This window comes from Ruditapes philippinarum, unplaced genomic scaffold (genome assembly GCF_026571515.1).
Source record: "Ruditapes philippinarum isolate M1 unplaced genomic scaffold, ASM2657151v2 ctg4684_1_1_1_1, whole genome shotgun sequence".
Classification (NCBI taxonomy): domain Eukaryota; kingdom Metazoa; phylum Mollusca; class Bivalvia; order Venerida; family Veneridae; genus Ruditapes; species Ruditapes philippinarum.
The window spans coordinates 36649-57847 of record NW_026862246.1 but is presented as its reverse complement, the minus strand read 5'-3'; the positions used below and the strand labels follow the sequence as shown (position 1 = coordinate 57847).

The 21199-nt window shown below is 34.2% G+C and overlaps 1 protein-coding gene across 4 annotated transcripts in view; it reads left to right on the top strand.

Annotated features, from left to right (window-relative positions):
- LOC132718416 (trafficking protein particle complex subunit 8-like) overlaps positions 1 to 21199 on the top strand; it is a 35733-nt gene that overhangs the window by 11379 nt on the left and 3155 nt on the right. For 3 of the 4 annotated variants that reach the window (XM_060702112.1, XM_060702111.1, XM_060702110.1), the window contains 16 exons: positions 489 to 594; positions 1191 to 1322; positions 2269 to 2340; positions 3396 to 3548; positions 5781 to 5907; positions 8233 to 8421; positions 8956 to 9104; positions 9878 to 9952; positions 10368 to 10667; positions 11286 to 11668; positions 12797 to 12944; positions 13562 to 13664; positions 14448 to 14566; positions 15017 to 15205; positions 15535 to 15639; positions 18200 to 18345. In XM_060702112.1, the coding sequence (XP_060558095.1) occupies positions 489 to 594; positions 1191 to 1322; positions 2269 to 2340; positions 3396 to 3548; positions 5781 to 5907; positions 8233 to 8421; positions 8956 to 9104; positions 9878 to 9952; positions 10368 to 10667; positions 11286 to 11668; positions 12797 to 12944; positions 13562 to 13664; positions 14448 to 14566; positions 15017 to 15205; positions 15535 to 15639; positions 18200 to 18345 (2496 nt within the window). The remainder of the gene's footprint in view (positions 1 to 488; positions 595 to 1190; positions 1323 to 2268; positions 2341 to 3395; positions 3549 to 5780; positions 5908 to 8232; positions 8422 to 8955; positions 9105 to 9877; positions 9953 to 10367; positions 10668 to 11285; positions 11669 to 12796; positions 12945 to 13561; positions 13665 to 14447; positions 14567 to 15016; positions 15206 to 15534; positions 15640 to 18199; positions 18346 to 21199) is intronic. The other variant, XM_060702113.1, reaches the window with a different exon arrangement.

The window sequence follows — 21199 nt, the reverse complement described above, 5'->3', positions numbered from 1 at the left end:
GTATGGATTCTTTAATGTATAAGGAAGCTATCCAGCTAACTTTTTATGTTGATGTTCATGCTCAGCCACCTACCTGATTATGCCTAAAATTAAAATAATGCAGGTAAATGCTCCTGACAGGTGTCTGTGGTGGAGTGGTTAAACCACTTGCCCTTCAGTGTTGATTGAAGCTGCACAAGCATCTTTGGATTATTTTATGTGAGGAAGCTATCCAGCTAGCTTCAGGATGTCTGTGGTTCTACTCAGGTGCCTTTTTGTGCCTGAAAAAATGCACGATGGGGCATATTAGGTCATATAATTAAAATGGACGAAATGAAAACAGCTCAAGCCTATTTTGTTTCAGAATAATGTTAAGCATTGCAAGAAATGTTAACTCAGGAAATGTTAAAATCTTGCAAATCATTTTAATAAAACAAAAACCCTCTGTAACATAATAGACTTTCATTGGTTATTATACTTACTATTGTGCATTACATTTATAATTTCAGGAACATTCCATATGCTGTACGAGCAACACTTGTGAGCACCGAGGCTTTGAAAAGTCGCGGGAAATATAAAGAGGCTGCCACACAATTTATTAAAATGATGAGTGAGGTATGTTATCTGAACAGTCAAAGTAATACATTTATAATTATAGCTAGTCAAGATATAATTATCTTTCCACACAAGTGAAGGATTTGTTTTTGAAGCTTTATAGGCTAAGTCATAAAATGTTTGATAAAAAAAACATGATTTATGTACGTTTGATTAAAAAAAAACAACAACATGATTTATGTAAGTTTTATTAAATAACAAAAAAAAAAAAAGATTTTTTTTGTTTGATAAAAAACAAGATTAATGTAAGTTTGATAAAAAACATGATTTATGTAAGTTTGATAAAAAACATGATTTATGTAAGTTTGATAAAGACATTTTTTTTGTTTCAGAAAAATAAACGTGATGAAAAGAAACATGATTTATGTTTATTTTGTGCTTTGTGTTTGTAAAAATGGCTGATAAATAAAGGGATTTTTGAAAGTAAATCTGAGATTTTTAAACCATCTTATTTAGTCAGTAATAATATCTACCCCTATACTGAGTGAACCTGTCATTATTTTGCCAGTTATTTGAGGCCAAGTGTGGTTTTAACAACATGTTTGACCGTATTGTAAAATTAAGTCATTACTTATTATTAGAATTATATTTTACAGGAATCTGATTTACGGAGTGCCCTATTATTAGAGCAGGCAGCTCACTGTTTTATCAACATGAGAAATTCCATGGTTCGTAAATACTCCTTCCATATGATACTAGCTGGCCATAGATTTAGTAAAGCTGGACAGGTAATTATTTGTTTTACAGTTCGTTTAAAATCTGCTAGTATTTCTGAGGTAATCAGTGAACTTGAATTTTATTATTTGAGGAAGTTACACAGTTTGTGTTTCTGGAAGGTCAGTGGTTCTACCTAGGGGCCTAAATATGTGTCATATAATATATATGGTCTTTCTTCACAACCTCAGCTGAAGAGTGTTGTGGCGCATGGCCAAGTGGTTAAAGCGTGCAACTAGTAATCTAAGGATTTCTGACCGCATGGATTCAAACCCCGCAAGGGGCAAGCCATTGTGTCCTTGAGCAAGAATTAGAGCATTAGATTGTGCTAAAAGTATTGGGAACTTCCTGTAGACCGACTTTATAGAATGGTAATTGGACTTGACCTACCAATTTTGTGGAATGGGTTTGCTCAGCTTTGAATTTGGAACAGTTAAAAATTTTAAGGGATTTCAATATAGAAATATAAAAAATTTAGTTATCCAAAAGTATAATCCAGATCTGAATGCATTGAAGAGCAGGCTGGCCTGGTTCTGTACTAGTTACAAAGGAATAAGTAATAACGGTCATAATTTTATGCTTGGACCTGTGTACCTTAGGTGTTTTTTCACAACCAATTCTATTCTAGTGGACGTATTTAAACTCAATTTATGTCAAACTTGACAATAGTTTAAAAAATACTGTATAAGTGGTTAAGTCAGCGACGCAGAAATATTGGCAAATTTTGTGAATTGACGAAAATCGCTAAATTTTCCTCTAACTTAAATATCAACCAACCTGTCATTAAAGTATGCCTTTTCAACATTCGCTAATATTTCCTCAAGCAAAATGTCTGGAATTTTAAATTCACTTACATTTTGATATGCGGAAATATCCACGTATACAGTATAATATGTTAAATATGAATAATGTAAAGCAAATAATAACAATAATTTAGTTTCTTTGTATCCTGATTCACAGAGAAAGCATGCTCTAAGAGCATACAGTCAAGCACTACAGATATACAAGGGTAAAGGATGGTCCCTAGCCGAGGTTAGTATTCATTTATAGCTTGTTCATATAGATAACATACATGTTTATATAATTGTTCTGTGACAGATTCTTTCTTTGTCATTTCTTTCCAAATATAATGAGGAAATATAACTGTAAATCCTATTTTTCTGCTATGTACAAGAACTATGTATATCGTAACTCTAAAACTACTGCATTTTGTGGAATGGGTTTGCCCTGCTTTGAATATGGAACAGTTCATTCTATACCCCATGAAGTACTACTTTTGCCAATAATTGTTTTATGATTGGTACTTACTTTTAATTGAAGAGTATACCATGTTTGTTAATCTAGTGGGCTATGATGTTTCGATTTCTTATAAAGGGATCTCTTGTGTCAGAGATTTAAAGGAACTCCACTGAGGTCCAAAAGCCTAAACTGAATTTCTTATGTAGATCAACTTGGGCACTTGAAGCAGAGAGCTATGCAAAAGATACTTTGTGAAAAATACTCAACATAAATTAAAAGTCACATGTTTGTGCTATTTTAGCCCAGTTTGGGTGAAAAGCATTGCAACCCTTTTAAATTTTGGATCATTTTTCACAATCAGAATAATCATTTTGGAAAAACTGAATGAGCGTACGATCTGAAAATTTTCACACATGTTATTGGCCTAGACTTACATCAAACGAACCATTAATCTTGAAAAATTATTTTTAATCCAGTCATGTCATAAAACCTCAGTGGGGTCCCTTTTATATAGGAACAATTAAGAAAACAAACCAATTTCTATATATAGAAAATCTGGTTTTCAGGGAACCAGAAAAAAATTCTTAGGGGTCCATATTTTGAATTTGACAAGCCATGTTTTTGTGGCCATGGTTATAAAACTTATTTTTTGACCTCATTCTTAAATCTTGGGGATTTTCTTGGGTCATTGTACATTCTGAGATGGTTTCTGACCAATCAAATACATGAGATCTGAGCTCTGAAAATTAAATTTCTTTTTAATCTCAGATCCAAGAATTTAAACGGAGAGACGCATAGAAGACCATATTCTGAAGACTTTGGGTCTTTTCACATTATTTTTTTTTCAGGACCATATTAACTTCACTATAGGACGACAATCACACAACTTGAAACAGTTGGAGAACGCTACTGCAGCCTTTAAACATCTTCTAACAGAGGATAGTAAACAAACAGCCATGCAGCAGAATGCTTTCCTTCGGGAATACCTCTTTGTTTACAGGGTTAGCAACCTTTCTGTTTTCCTGCTTTGTTAACTTGACTGTGCAATGATTTATGTAGCTATTCTACTTATATGTGTTTCTGATGCTCTATATTCAACTTGCTTGGAATTTATTTGTCATGACAAGGTCATAACTTATAAAAAAATACTGAAACTATTTAGTTTAAGTATTAATATTTTAATAGTCTGGACCAACTACACAGTATAAATTTGATCAATCGGCCAGTGCTGTTTGTAGAACTCTATCTGTATATTCCTTATTATTTTAGAAATTTTAAAATATTTAAAATAATGTTCTCTGTCCATGCCCTATTTGATTATCTACAGAATAATGTGGGCTGAAAATTGGCAAAGAATGTTGATTTTTTCTTTAATATATGAGGAACCCTTTAGGTAGCATAGGGAAAGCCCGTGGCTCTTCTTAAGTGCCTTGTAAGGCATAAATTATGCACAGAGGGACATGACCTCTTCCTGGATCAGTAATGTTTGAAATACATCATATGACTGTACAGTAAACAAAAAACAATAGCAAAACAAAGAACCCCAAGGAATTTTTATGCCCCCGCCATGTAATGGCCGGGGCATATAGTGTTACCCTCTTCCGTCATTCCGTCATCATCAGTTTTCGTTCATTATCTTAATAACGGTTGCGCACATTCAACTCAAAATTGACATATGGATATGTCATAAGAAAATATAGGTCAAGTTCAAATTTGGTCATGGTTCAATGATTTTTGGCAGAGTTATGCCCCTTTCACTTTGAAAATAATATGAAATTTTCAGTTTCTGTTCATTATCTCCCCAACAGTACAACACATTCAACTCAAACTTGACATATGGATATTTCATGAGAAAATACAGGTCAAGTTCGAATTTGGTCATGGTTCGATGATTTTTGGCAGAGTTATGCCCCTTTTACTTTGAAAATAATATGAAATTTTCAGTTTCCATTCATTATCTCCCCAACTGTACAACACATTCAAGTCAAACTTGACATATGGATACGTCAAAGGAATGCACAGGTCAAGTTCAAATTTGTTCATGGTTCAATGATTTTTGGCAGAGTTATGCCTCTTTCACTTTGAAAATAATATGAAATTTTCAGTTTCTGTTTATTATCTCCCCAACGGTACAACACATTCAACTCAAATTTGACATATGGATATGTTTTTGAAATGCCCAGGCCAAGTTCGAATTTGGTCATGATTCAATGATTTTTGAAGAGTAATGCCCCTTTCACTTTGAAAATAATATGAAATTTACAGTTTCTGTTCATTATCTACCCAACAGTGTTACATATTCAACTCAAATTTGATATATGGATATGTCAAAGGAATGGGCAGGTCAAGATGGAATTTGGTCATGGTTCGATGATTTTTTGGCAGAGTTATGTCCCTTTCACAATGAAAATAATATAGATACATCTTAGGAATAAGCAGTTTAATTTTGAATTTGGTCGTGGTTCAATGATTTTGGACAAACTTATCTTTCTTGAATGTTGGAAAAATTATGAACTTTCAGTTTCAGCACTCATACTTTTGTGGAAATGTATGTAGCCATTATTTTGGCTACAAATATGAATATGCTATTTTCAAAAGGTTAAGACTGAATAATTTCAGTGCCTTGAACATTGTATGAAAATGATTTGTGTTAACATTGAAAAGTTTTAAGGGCTTTGAACTTAAAATGAAAAAAATAATTTGTGCAAACAAATTTGGAACTAAATATTATAACATCTGAAATTTTGGCTGCATGCAGGGGCATCTGTGGCATGATGACACATTTCTAGTTCTCTTTTATATTGTCATATGGCTTATTTTAACAAAATTTCTTAATTTTATTAAGTTTCAGCGAACAAATTGTATAAAAATTAACATTGTTGAGTTAATGAAAAATGAGCATATGTAAAACCTGTCTAAAAGCAGATGAATCCTAATTAAGAGATTTTCCAAAACTTTTTAATTCTTAAATAAAATCATTCATATGTGATGCCAGATTGTCGCAAAAGTATTTTAATTCTGAAGAAAAAAATTCATGCATGTGTGATACCAGATGATTCAAAAAGTTTTGAATTCTGGAGAGAAAAAAAATCAAACATGTGTGAAGGCAGATGATTTTAATGTCTTTAACTTTGATTGTAAGGAATTTTGTATTGTTGTAGTTCAAGTTGTATCTTTAGATAGATCGCCTCTGTTTAAACCGTTCTTGCATTGTATATATTTGTGTGTTTTAGCAACTACTGGTACAAGAATCGGAGGAAACTGGTCTACAATCAAACACCTTACCAGAATTACCACTACCTGTCCTAGATAGTAATGCTACCAAAGTCATCGTAGGATCTCGCCCATTAATACCACAAGGTAAGTACTTATCTTTGACCCAATATTTCTATGAGGGTTCTCTGTGGATTCCACTGAGGTTTTTTTTTTTGGCAGGACTGGAAATATCTTTCTGAGTTGTGGGTATCATTTGATGTAATTATGAAACAATTACTTGTGTTCAAAATTTCAGATCATTCCTTCATTCCTTGTTTTCCAAAATGATAATTTGATTTTGCAAAATGATCAAAAAATGAAAAGCGTTTCAGTCAAATCAGGTTTTAAGAATTACACTTTCAATTTACAATGTAATTCTGAGTATATTTCTTTATTATTCTTTAAACATTTTTCCATTTTAATGTCTCTGTTTGCTCTATATAAACATTTAAAATTTAAAGATTTTTAAACTCTTCAACCTCAGTTGAGCTCCTTTAAGGTGGCTGACTTAAAGGTGACAAATACTTATGAACCGGAAAATATTGACTGATCTCACATATATTGTAATTGAATTGGAGCTATTCTTTTCTTCTTCGACAGTTTTCATAATACCTATTTTAGAACTTATTTTTAGTCATGCGAAAAGGTGTTTTTCATTGTGATGTCATTTGTAAAAAAACAAAACAATATTGTGATTTGCACACATGCTTATGATCAGTAATCCTTAAGGCCATTGGTTTATACAGAATTTGTTTTATTTCAATTGTGTGGGAAGTTTAAAGCTTGTAGACACAGTCTCAAATCTGTTCCTGGAACCAACTAGTATTGAGCAATTAGTGTAAAGTTTCTTTCTCAAGGCAACAATGGCTTGCCCCTGATGGGGTTTGAACCCATGGGGATAGCACTCCTCATATTACAACCACTTGGCCATACCGTCACACTTTTGGTCATTTTTAGCTCACCTGTCACAAAGTGACAGGGTGAGTTTTTGTGATCGCTTTTCATCCGGCGTCCGTCTGGCGTCCGTCCGTAAACTTTTACTTCAAATGACAACTCCTCATAAACCACTAAGCCAAATTCATCCAAACTTCACAGGAATGTTCCTTTGGTGGTCACCTTTGAAAATTGTTCAAAGAATTTAATTCCATGCAGAAATCCGGTTGCCATGGCAACCGAAATAAAAAAACTTTAAATATCTTCTTTAAAAAAAACCCCAAGAGCTAGAGCTTAGATATTTGGCATGAAACATCTTCTAGTGAGTGTCTACCAAGTTTGTTCAAATAAAAGCCCTGGGGTCTAAATTGGCCCCGCCCTAGGGGGTCATTGATTTTCCCTATATGCATATAGTAAAAACTTAAAAAATCTTCTTTTAAAGAACCCTAAGAGCTAGAGCTTAGATATTTGGCATGAAACATCTTCTTGTGAGTGTCTACCAAGTTTGTTCAAATAAAAGCCCTGGGGTCAAAATTGGCCCCGCCCCAGGGGGTCATTGATTTTCCCTATATGCATATAGTAAAAACTTAAAAAATCTTCTTTTAAAGAACTCAAAGAGCTAGAGCTAAGATATTTAGCATGAAACATGTTCTAATGAGTGTCTACCAAGTTCGAACAAATTAAAGCCCTGGGGTCAAAATTGGCCCTGCCCTGGGGGTCATTGATTTTCCTTATGTGTATAGCAAAAAAATCTTCTTTGAAAAAACCCAAATAGCTAGAGTTAAGATTTTAAGCATGAAACATCTTCTAGTAAGTGTCTACAAAGTTTGTTCAAATAAAAGCTCTGGGGTCAAAATTGGCCCCGCCCCAGGGGTGTCATTGTTTTTAACTATATGTGTATAGTTAAAACTACTTCTTTTAAAAAACCCAATGAGCTAGAGCTTAGATGTTTAGCATGAAACATCTTCTTATGGGTGTCTACCAAGTTTGTTCAAATAAAAGCCCTTGGGTTAAAATTGGCCCTGCCGTGGGGGAGGGGGTGGAAGATCATTGTCTTTCATTATATGTGTGTAGTAAAAACTTCTAATGGGTGTCTTCCAAGTTTGTTCAAATAAAAGCCCTTGGGGCTTAAACTGGCCCCGCTCCGGGGGGGTGGGGGGGGCCTATATACAGGTGAGCGACCTCAGGGCCATCTTGTTGCAAAGAAAGTATCGCTGAATGTGCAGTAATGTGTCATACAGGTAGCAAAATGTAAATAAAGTAGTATTTTGACTTCCATACAAAATACTTATACAAAATAATTATACCTAATGCCAGCAAAGCAATAAAAGCAAAGATAGTATATTTATGTGGCAAATAAGTATTTTTTTGGAAACTGTAACAAGATACCAAAATTTTGTAGTTTTGTGATATAAATGGCAAAATGCAAAATGGCCTTTTGAAACAAAAAAAAAATATAAATAAATTTTTTCATAATTTTTTCTTCCTGTTTTATAGGTGACACGATATATGCTACGGGAGTGTGGTTTGAAGACTCTGACATGCCTAGCTGGAGATGGAAGAAGTTGGAAGAGTTACTGGTATTGGATGCCAATGGGGGTACTCTCCCCTTGTTACATAGACCCTCATTACAGCTCTTCACTGATGGGACTGACAATAAATTCAGCCCAGTTTCATATATGAAAGGTACGTTGTTATCTTTTATTGGATGAAAATGGTGGTGTCTTAAACTAATGTTTTTACTAATTTTTCACTTTTAAGTGGCTCAAGTATTTCTGTTACTTTTTGGTTGAAAATGTATGTAAAGTCATATATTCTGTTCCAGAATTCAGAAAAACTTAAAATATCAATTTCAGCCATTGTCTGACAGTCAAACAGTTGTTCAAAATTGTGAAAAAAGGCCCAAATAGAACAAAAAGCGAAATTTACTTTTCCTTATGCCACAGTTTAGAATTGTTCAATAGGATGAATTTCTATATAGCTGGGGAGTATGTCATGGTTTAGAAAACTGTTCACTATTTTGGGAAGATGTGTAGCGGCTGAATAGCTGAGTCAGTAGAGTTGCGGAACTGTATTTGAGCCACCCGGGTCGAAGTCTTGATCAGGCTGCACTTGACACTTACTTGTGACACTTACATTTTAGAACCAATCACCATTGAGTTGTACTCTGCTCAAAAGTATGTAAAAAAAGCCCAAAATTTATCTTTCCTTATATTTCAGAACCAATTACCATTGAGTTGTACCTAGTGAATCCGCTCAAAGTGGCCTTGACCTTGACTGATGTCACGTTGCTATGGAGTTTTCTGCCAAATATATGCAGTCATGAGAAGCCCCAGTTAATAACCAATGAACAGATGGTCACAGCTAAGGTAAGTGATGTAATGTTTGTTATAGGTGCAAGCCATATGTTTAAGCAAGACTCTAGATTTCGCAAAATATAAAGTAAGGATAGCAATGATTTGAACCACGCAAGAGTCTTTGGATTTTTTCTTGTGGGAAAGCTGTCTAGTTAGCTTACGGAACATCAGTGGTTCTACTCAGGTGCCTGAAATAACACACACAGAGGGACACCTCTACCAGTAAAGCTGGAAAGTCGCCATATGACTTATACTGTGTTTTTTTTAATGCCAATCTTATAAAAAAGCAATGATTTGTGTATAAGCATGTTTTGTTTCAAAGAAAGCAGACAAGAAAAGCTGTCAATTAACCCGTACCAGTCTAATTATTTTAAATGGACTTGTCCATCATTCAGACTGGACATTATCGGGTTTTTTTAAGGAAAATTTTTCAAATATTTACAATGGACAAATCTATTGTTTGCATACAGCATAATTAAATAAGCAGTTTTAATTACAAACTGAAGGTGTTTGTGACAGAGAGGTTAAGGTTGTTGACCTCAAACCACTTTTCTCCTCTCTGCTTTTGGTTTAAAGCCTGCCAAAGACTAACACACTTTCAAATGAGGAAGAAATCCCCTTGTTGAACTTCAGTGGTGAAATAATTCATTGAGGGGTGGGGGGGCACCTTAGGTCTTCTTCCACCAAGAAAGCTTGAAAGTTGTTACCATGTTGGTGTTACTTAAAACAAAAAAGTTTGCTAAAACCGTCCAGCCAATCAAAATAAAACACTTTTATATTTTCAGAATAATTTAGCAGATGAGATTGTACATGGTCAGGTTGTCAAGGAGATAATTCTGCAGGGAAATGATCGGTTACCAGTAAGTTTTATAGTCTATCAGTTCATCGACTAATGTTTTGTTTACCTAGAATTGTAAAAATTATTGGAAAAAAAAATACATATATAATTATAGTTCTATAGATTAGTTAAGTTTGTCGTGTTTGATCCATTTTGGTGCAGTTAAAAACAGCGAATGGCTTTGTGCGATGCTAATATTATAAGAGTTGTCACAGCAGATATTTATTTCATTAAGTACCCAGCATAAATCAAACAAAGTTTAGAAATTAGTTCTTAGATATCTCTAGTTATAACATATTTTTTTTATCTTTCTCCAAGGATTTTGGAGAAAAAAATCTCATTTCCCACTACGTCTTTAAGATTTTCATTAACGGAAATTATCTGTTTGTTCTAGAATATAATGTGAAATTGTATAAACATTTATTATGTTACTACAGGTACAAATGACATTAACTCCGCAGCAAATGGGTGAGCTTAGAATATACGGAATCACATATAATCTAGGTAGCGCTTCAACAACGTTCATGGCTCCTTCCCAAGGTCCATCAGGACCACTAGGGGGTGCTGTGATGGGTTCAAAAGCCAGCTATGTGAGTACAGTATATGTGCGGGGCAAACAAAAGATTGAAGTACAAGGACCAAGGTTAAATACTAAGAAAGAGGAGATGGCGAGTAAAGTGTACGGCCCGGATAGAAGACTGGATCTTACTATACATGAGCAGATGCCATTACTTGAGGTAATGAGGACTTTTTTATTCTCCCTGAAATTTTTGATTTAGCAAATCATTGCCTGTTTAACCTTTGTTGTTTGTCTGTCGCTTACTGTTCCTGTTAGACTGACATTTAATATACATGTATTTGACGTTTTGGTATTATCAATTGACCTTTTCATTCAGGTAAGGTTTCAGATTTGTTGGATCAAGTTCAATGTAATTCTTGTTTATCAAAAGTTTAATTCTAACCCTAAGCCTACTAGTGGCAGCTGATTTCTAACCATGCAACCAGTGCAGTCCAAGATTAGCTGGAACATCTGCTGTTTCATCCTGGTCTAGACTCTGAACTATTCAGACAGAACATATTTTGGAACAAACTAAAAAATGACGAATGTTTATTCTAGATTGAAAGATAGACAAATCATTTAAGATTTTTTTGCATGGCAAGTGTGACTGATACCTTTAAACTTTTTTTTACGATATTTGAATTGGCTGGATTTAAATGATTGTTTTAAAGAAAATTTTCTCAGGTATTTATAATGCATGTTTAGTTAGTTTCTTCTTTGAAGCTGCTGGTCACTAAGCTGTATGAAACAATATTCAATAAAACTGCCGTTTAAGTTATATTTTCTTTCCTTACAGGTGAGCTTTGTGGATTTTCCAAAGACATTATTATGTGGTGAAGTTCACCCAGTGACTGTGCATTTTACAAATACGGGTTCGAGCCCACTACACAAACTTAAAGTTGCCTCGAGCAACCCGAAATGCTTTGTTATAGGTCAGAATATAAGTAACGAACATTCCAGTAGTGTGTATAACGTAACAGATAAAAGCTCAGACTCTATTAGTGTTAACTGTGATTTAAAAGTGAAACGTGTGATTGATATAGAAATTCCTGGCGGGATTTTACATTCCAAGTCGACGATGGGTATTCAGTTGTGGATACGAGGTAACGATATAGGCGGGAATCACCAGGTGGATTTCTTGTTCTACTATGAGCTGGCTGAAAATCCGCAGAAAAGAAAGTGAGTTTTTAAATGTCATTTATTAGCCCTGGTTCAATTCTATGGCAAGGCAAAATTTATTTCATCTCAAGCATTAAACAGTCAAATGTCTTGTCAGTGCTGATTCAGAAGTCATGTGGGATACATAGTTAGTCTTTCACTTGTTAAGCTTTTTGCAATTATTGGTAAGTTATCATGGAATGTTGTTTGGTGGAATACATAGAGGATATTGAATGAGTGTAAGTTCAATACTGAATTTATTGCACAAGTTGAATAAAATTATATTATGCGAGCCTCTTGCAAACATAATATTATTATATTCAATGAGTTCAATGAATTTAGTAATTAACTTACACGAATTTAATATTCTATTTATCACATACCCAAAATAAAGACCGTTTAAAATGAATTAAGAGTTATTTTCCGTTGACGCGCCTATAGTAGAACGCTAACATTTAGCGCGTCTTTACACTATGTTTGCATAACGCTAATGACGTCATGTCAAAATATATGCACGACCGTGCAATACCATATTTAGTGAGTCGCAAAATTGGCACGGGTGTGTGATAAAGCCAGAAATGTGTTAAATTTGGCATTATGAAAACAGACAGACAAAGCAAAATTACAATATGATATAGTTTCAGATGATGTGGTAGTTTTTAAGCATATTTATTTAAGCTTCATAGTGAATGTGAGACATGCTGCTGCAATGTATATAAATCTCTTTCGAGTCCACTATTTGGTTCTATCCTATATTGGTGTCATATTAGGACCAAAGTAGGGCTGGAACCAACCTACATTGTATATTAATCACTTTTGAGTCAGCTTTCTGAGACTAATCACTAAGCCAATGTGACCCTGACATGACACTGTACATTAAATATGAGTAAGTTTTATTATGCTATTTTGAAAAACCATCGTATCTCTAGGCTTTAAAAGATTTAATTTAATTTTAAGTCAATTGAAATAAAGAAGAATCTGTCAGAATCTGAACATTGTGGTGGTTTTCTCAATTTTTGTTGTCACTTTTATTGCCAGAAGAATTTTTGGCATATATTATTATACACCTGGTCGTTTGTCCCTCGGTAACTGTCATCAGTCTTTAATATTACATTCAGTAATATCATGATTGACTTGTATGTATTCCAGGTATAGGATATTACGACACAATGTTCTAGTCAATACAGCCGAGTCTTTGAGTGTTCGTGCAGTTGCTCAGAAAGCGTGTAAAAATTCTAAAGAGCTTACCAGTACTGGTCAATTTCTTATATCCTGTGAGATGGAAAATCTTAGTCAAGTAAGTAGTCAGATTGTAATGTAAAAAATTGTAATGTGATTATACGTTCTGATGGACAAAACTTTTTTTTTGGAGAAAGCATGATTTTGTGTTGATAAGTATTCAAAGAATAGGAGAGCTATTGTACACATTTCAGTGTCAGACTTAAGTTACGTTTTTGCATGCAAGTTGGTATCTCAAAAACTACTGAAGGAAATGGATTGAAACTCCTGACACGTATTTGGGATTATAAAAGGAGGTCACTTTCCAAGACCCATAACTCTTAACAGAGTTATGGCCTTTTTTGAACTTTTGTACATTATCTAAAAAAATATAAATTGTTAACAATGTGCACAATTGTATTAAAGTTAAGTTCTGTATTGTTGTAAACTTGTATAGAAATGTAGAAAGTATTTTCTTGTTTAAATATTTTTCAGTATCATCAGCTTTTTAAATATGAGTTGTAAACCATTGCCATGCATGCTTTTGGTAATGTAAACTTCATAAGTTACTAAGAGGCACCATCAAAATATTAATAAGTCCCAACAACAGTAGAAAAAACTTATAGTTAGAAAATTTACAGAATAGAGTATGGTTGCATTGAATGATATGTATGATATAATATCATGATTTTGTAGCAACAGTTGGGCAGGGTGTATGTGAGTGAGATTAGGATAAAACAGATCTCCTGTGCTAGTTCAAGGTGGACCATAGATACTTTAACATCACATTCTCAGAAAGGTAAGTGTAGTGGTGAAGAATAGACTAAGAATTTTACCTGGGTTTAATGAATGTAGAATACATGTTGTCTTTAAAAGATTAAATAGATTTCAAGATTATATTTTAACCGTTTATATGCTAAATTTATTGAATGGATGGGGATCTGTGGCCAAGTGGTTAAGGTTGTTGACTTCAAACCACTTGCTCTCACAGTTGTGGATTTGAATTTCCAGGGACTTGGGATTCTTTCATGTGAGGTAGCTATCCAGCTAGCTTACCAAATGTCAGTGGTTCTACTCGGGTGCACATTTGTACCTGAAATAATTCACCAGTAAAGCTGATCATGGTCAGCACTGGTGGCATAGGTAAAATATGTTGCCCCCTTGCAGGTTATGGGTTAATCAGTGTCAGTGTAGCCTAGAAAATGAACACACATTTTGAAATGTTAATGATTTTAACCACATGACTCTACTGAGGTCCAAAGGCCTATAAACAGAAAATTTGAAAAATCTTAGAAATATTAAGTGAAGCTTTCTGCAAAGGAGGAGAAAGAAATGTACTCAAAATGAAATTAAAAAATAATAGTTTGTCCCATTTCTTAGCCAGATTTCATTGAAAAGCTTTTCAGTTTGGGGTCATTTTGCACAGTAAAGAAAAATGAGGTGAGGGTATGTCCTAAAAAATTTCAAATTAGTACAGACCGACATCACTTGATGCACAAATTTCGGAAAAATATTTCCAGTCCTGTCATGTCAAAAGAACCTTTAATATGTTTATGACAAAAATTTATGTATGTATTTACAGAGGTGTGTATAGGAAGTCGAGAGATGTTACAAGTATGTTTAAAGGCCAGTATGTTACAGAAGGAGAAGGTTTCAAACTGTGATGTCACTTTTACTGATCTAACACTCCATGATGGAAAGGTAAGTGTGCTGACTTTTTACTAGCTGAATATGTTGAGAGGCAAGGGATGGTTTTGTGCTTTAAAGAACTTATAGTCAATGGAAATTATTGAGTTTTAAGCATAGGTGTCTGTTATTACAAGTTGAACGATAAGTGTTCAGTAATTGCGGTATATGGGGTGGTTCAAGTACAGAAATCTGGAACACTATTTCTTACTAAACTAGATAGCCAAAAAAAATGGACAAAATTATTACTAGGGAAAAATGGACAATATTGTTAATAGGGAAAAAATGGACAAAATTGTTAATAGGAAAAAAATTTGACAAAATTCATGTTCAGTCATTTCAACTTAACCCTGCTTAACTGTAAAGGGAGAGCATTGGGTTTGTTATATAATACGATATGACAAAAAGATATTATTAAAATCTGTGTTTAAACCAGTTAAAACAAACAAACAAATTATATTACAGATACTCAGCGGGAGGACTCCATGTTTAGATTTTTACCAGAGATCAAGGGTCAAGTTAAAGCCATTAGAAGACGAGGCCTCACAGACCCAAACACCATCGCAGATTCTAGCACCTAAAGAGAAGGTCGATCAATTTGAATCACTCAATAGTGCAATACAACTAGGAATGTCTCTTATCATATTATGGCAGGTAAAACACAGTGCATATTTTGGTTAAGAATATTATGAACGTCTATATATATCTAGATAAGAAGTGTTACATTGGTTGTATCAGGGACATAGAATAAGAGGACTAGCAATTTCTAACTAGATAAGCAGTCTGTTGTTGGCGTATAATTGACAGCCTATCGATCGATAAGATATTTGAGGGGTGTAAGACAGAGTTTTTAGCACTGGTGTAAACGGTAGATAATCCTGTCTGAGATGCAAGAATATTGAATTTTTGATATGATATTTGTGGAGATTTAGTGTGGTGATATTTATATTTATAGAGATTAAATGTGGTGGTATTTGTTGTAGGCACATGTTGTAGATAGTGACGGTACAGAGAGAGTTTGTGTAGGACAACATCATGTGACCGTGGAAAAACCTGACAGTATATTCACTTCTTATCCATATATGCAGGTTAGTGTAACTATTCAGTTATATGTATTATGTAGAAAAAAGAGTTAACACTCCTTGTATGACCTTTGATGGTATTCAGGCATGCATATTAAATTTGATCAAGGTCCATCTGCCCTTTTAGGCACAGAATGGTGTAAAAATTACATAAAGTATGCACCTGTACTTCTCACAAGTTGTGCCTCTAAAGGGTAAATTTTGAAGTTGTACAAATTGACTTCTGATTAATTGTCAAAGTATCACTCAGAAAAATGAAATTTGAAGTGGAAAAAGGCAACCACTACCCTGTGGCCCAATGAGAGCCTGTTTGTGTGTAATTTAACCATAGGCTGCCATTGTATTACAAATAACCTTTGATAGACAAGGGTTTTGAGTCTGTAAAATATTCAGAATTAATAAATAAGATATATTTTTTATTTATTATGCATACACTGTGGCAGTCTTTATCAGTTCTCAAATAAGGGGAAGTAACTCTAGTTTCAGATTATAATTTACTGTTATTGCTTACCTCCTTTGTTGTATGAATGCTATTTTAGTGACAATATGTAGAATTTTAAAGTACATAAGAAATATATCATAATGAAAAAAGGCTAGTTTACATTCTGCATAAACCTATTTGTAAAGTTCTTGTCACTCATGTTGTACCATTATGTAAATTTTTTATGCCCCCACAATGTGGGAGCATATAGCGTTGCACTTGTCCGTCCGTCCGTCAGTCCGTCCGTCCCGAAATCTTGTGAACGCAACTCCTCTTAAACCGGATGTCAGATTTTGCTTAAACTTACAGGGATGAACAACCTTAATGTGTAGATGGTAGTAAAGGAAGGAATTTTTGCTGCGACGAAATTTAAAAGAATTATGGCCCTTTGTTGATTTTTTCACTATATACTATGTAGAAATTTTGTGAATGCAACTCCTCTTAAACCGGATGGCAGATTTTGCTTAAACTTCCAGGGATGAATAACCTTAATGTGTTGATGGCAGTAAAGGAAGGAATTTTTGCTGCAACCAAATTTATCAGAATTATGGCCCTTTGTTGATTTTTTCATTAATTACTATGTAGAAATTTTGTGAATGCAACTCCTCTTAAACCGGATGGCAGATTTTGCTTAAACTTCCAGGGATTAACAACCTCAATGTGTAGATGGTAGTAAAGGAAGGAATTTTTGCTGTGAACAAATTTAACAGAATTATGGCTCTTTGTTGATTTTTAGCTCGACTTTTCTATGAAAAGGGGAGCTATCCTACTCGCCCCGGCGTCGGCGTTAGCGTTGGCGTCACACCTTGGTTAAGTTTTTCGTACCACCCCACTTTATTTCAGAAGTATTACAAGTATGGCTTTGAAACTTACCATACTTGTTCACCATCATAACCTCCATCTACAGACAAGAGTACATAACTCTGTCAAGGTTTTTGACAGAATTATGGCCCTTTTTTTACTTAGAAAGTGTATTGAGCTTGGTTAAGTTTTTTGTACCACCTCACTTTATTTCAAAACCATTGGAGGTATTGCTTTGAAACTGACCATACTTGTTTACCATCACGACCTTCATCAACAGACAAGAGGACATAACTCTGTCAAGGTTTTTGACAGAATTATGCCCCTTTTTGACTTAGAAAATACATTGAATATGGGTAAAATCCACTTATTGCCTTAACCCTTTGAGATATTGCTTTGAAACTTTTAATGCTATTTCACATCATTACCCCCATCTGTACGCAAGAGAAGGTAACTCTGTCAAGGATTTGTTTTAAAAATTAAGGCCTTTTATCGACTTAGAATCTTGGTTAAGTTTTTAGTACCAGTCCACTTTTTGACTGAACTGTTTGAGATATTAATTTGAAAGTTGGAATACTTGTTTACCATCATGGTCCCAAAACATGGGCAGGAGAAGGTAATTCTGTTAAGGATTTTATTTGAATTATGGCCCTTTTTGACTTAGAAACTCAGTTAAGATTTTCATTCTTGTCCACTTGTTGACTTAACCATTTGAGATATTACTTTGGAAGTTGGAGTTCTTATGTGCCATCATGAGACCTATCTGTAAGCAAGAGAAGATAACTCTGTGAAAATGTTTCTTGATTTGTACTTAGAAATTCCTAGTTAAAGTCTTGTGTGCCCTTAACTGTCAAAGTTTTGTTTTATAGGCAAGCACTAAAAAAGTCGAGCGCGCTGTCCTTCTGACAGCTCTTGTTAGTTTCAACTTGTGGCACATGTAGTCCAAAAAATATTTGACCTAGAGTCATAAGATTGACAGAACAGTGGCGTGTGGGGGCATCAGTGTCCTATGGACACATTTCTAGTTTAGATATAAAATGTGTTTTCATTAAGCCCTTGGCTGCTGAGGAATCTCCAAGGCTGAGTTATTAAAGTAATTGAATTCCTTTCATAAATACAAGTGTACCATACCTCTCTGAAGAAATTTGACAAAAATTATAAAACAGTGTGACAAATAGCTGAAGACACAACCTGAGACAGTCACACATGTGATATTAAAAGTCACTATGATAAGAAAAAAAGTTTTATTATTTTATTTAATTTTTTTTTGTAAATTACCTTCAGCCACCTAGAGAAAGCGGTCCAATCCAGTTTATAAAAGAAGAAGTGACAGAGGAGGAGAAGAAACCAGATTTTGAAGTTTTAACACAACTTGTGTCATATAGTTTACAACACAAGACTGAACTAGACAATTGCTTCTCCAAATGCAGGTAATTTATATTAGTCATGACCTTTTTCCTGGTTAAACCCATGACCTGAAGGTGATTAGCCTTTGCCACCAGTATAGAGCCAGGTCAGCCTGCACATCCGTGCAGTCTAACCAGGCTCTTTACTGTTGGTAGCTGAGTTTTTTTTTTGAAGGATTGATATTGAAATCTCTTAAACTTAAAAGGGACTGTTCGAAATTCGAAGGGCAAATCTATTATAAAAATTTAGCTGGTCAAGTAAGTTTTATTATAACCCCCAAAGAGCTAGACATAAGTATTGATTTTGGCTGGAAAGTTGCCTTATGACCAATATAGGGTCAGGGCAACTTAAAGCCATTAAAAAAAGAGTATTTTTTGGATGATTATGAAAAGTAAGGATATTATCTGATTCAAAAGTAACCATTGCTTCTTTAACGTACATATTCAAAGCAAAAATACACTGGACCTTGGTTTGAAATCTCATTTGAAAGACTTTTAGTATTTTTTTATGGAAATCTTATTTTTAGCTCACCTGAGCAATGCTCAGGGTGAGCTATTGTGATCGCCCTGTGTCCGTCGTCCGTCGTCGTGCGTCCTGCGTCGTGCGTCGTGCGTCGTCAACTTTTCACATAAACAACATCTCCTCTGAAACCAATGACTGCACATCAACCAAACTTTGCAGAAATGATCCTTGGGTGGTCCCCTTTCAAAGTTGTTCAAATGGTTCCGGTCTGTTGCATATGTAGGTCACAGGGCCAGAAAAGGATTTCAAAAAACACAAAATTAAAAAATCTTCTTGTCTGAAAGTACATGGGCCAGAGCTTTGATTTTTGGTATATGGTATCATCTATGGGTCCTCTACCAAAGTTGTTCAAATTTTGTCCCTAGTGTCAAAATTGGCCCCGCCCGGGGGGTCATAGGTTTTTCCTTATATGTCTATAGGTAAATCTAAAAAAAATCTTCTTCTCTGATTTGGCAAAGGCTACAGATTAGATATTTGGCATGAAACATTGTGTAGTAGACCTCTATCAAGATTGTTCAAATAATGGCCCTAGGGTCAAAATTGGCCCCGCCCTGGGGGGTCATTGATTTTCATTACATACATATAGTGAAAACTTGAAAAAATCTTCTGGTCTGAAAGTAAATGGCCTAGAGCTTTGATTTTTGGTATATGGTATCATCTATGGGTCCTCTACCAAAGTTGTTCAAATTTTGTCCCTAGTGTCAAAATTGGCTCCGCCCCAGGGGTCATAGGTTTTTCCTTATATGTATATAGTAAAATCTAAAAAATCTTCTTCTCTGATTTGGCAAAGGCTACAGATTAGATATTTGGCATGAAACATTGTGTAGAAGACCTCTATCAAGATTGTTGAAATAATGGCCCTAGGGTCAAAATTGGTCCCGCCCCGGGGGTTCATTGATTTTTATTACATACATATAGTGAAAACTTGAAAAATCTTCTGGTCTGAAAGTAAATGGCCTAGAGCTTTGATATTTGGTCTATGGTATCATCTGAAGGTCCAATACCAAAGTTGTACAAATTTTGTCCCTAGTGTCAAAATTGGCCCCACCCCGGGGGGTCATAGGTTTCTAAATATGTATATAGTAAAACATAAAAAATCTTCTTCTCTGAATTGGCAAAGGCTACAGGTAAGATATTTGGCATGAAACATTGTGTGGTAGACCTTTACCAAAATTGTTCAAATAATGGCCCTCGGGTCAAAATTGGCCCCGCCTCGGGGGTCATTGATTTTCATTATATACATATAGTGAAAACTTGAAAAATCTTATGGTCTGAAAGTAAATGGCCTAGAGCTTTGATATTTGGTCTATGGTATCATCTATAGATCCAAAACCAAAGTTGTTCAAATTTTGTTCCTAGAATTAAAATCGGCCCCGCCCTGGGGGTCATTGATTTTCCTTATATGTATATAGTAAAAACTTAAAAAATCTTCTTTTAAAAAACCCAAAGAGCTAGATCTTAGATATTAAGCATGAAACATCTTCTAATTGGTGTCTACCAAGTCTGTTCAAATAAAAGTCCTGGGATAAAAATTGGCCCCACCCCAGCGGGTCATTGATTTTCCCTATATGCATATAGTAAAACTAAAAAAATTTTCTTTGAAAGAACCCAAAGAGCTAGAGCTAAGATATTTAGCATGAAACATGTTCTAATGGATGTCTACCATGTTCGTTCAAATAAGAGCCCTGGGGTCAAAATTGGCCCCGCCCCGGGGGTCATTCATTAGCTCGACTTTTTTTTTAGATATATACATATTATATATATACATACATATATATATATATATATACATATTATATATATATATATATACATATTATATATATATATATATATATTATATATATATATATCTTATATATATATATGTATGTATAATTATATATGTAAGGAACCAATATTGTGTATGTATATATATTATATATATATATATATATATATATATATATATATATTATATATATATATAAATATGTATATATATATATATATATATATATTTATATTTATATATAATATGTATACATATATATTTATATATATATATATATATATATAGACATAAAAAATCTTCTTTTAGAAAACCCAATAAGCTAGACCTTAGATATTTAGCATGAAACATCTTCTAATGGGTGTCAACCAAGTTTGTTCAAATAAAAGCCCTGGGGTTTAAACTGGCCCCGCTCCGGGGGGCCTATATACAGGTGAGCGACTTTGGGCCATCATGGCCCTCTTGTTAAACTCTCCATCCCAGTATTTCTTGTAAGACAGTGTTAACAAATCAGTTAGCCTGCTCGTTGAAATTTTAACTTGATACGACCCTTAGTTCTTCCTAATGATTCATAAATGAGGGTG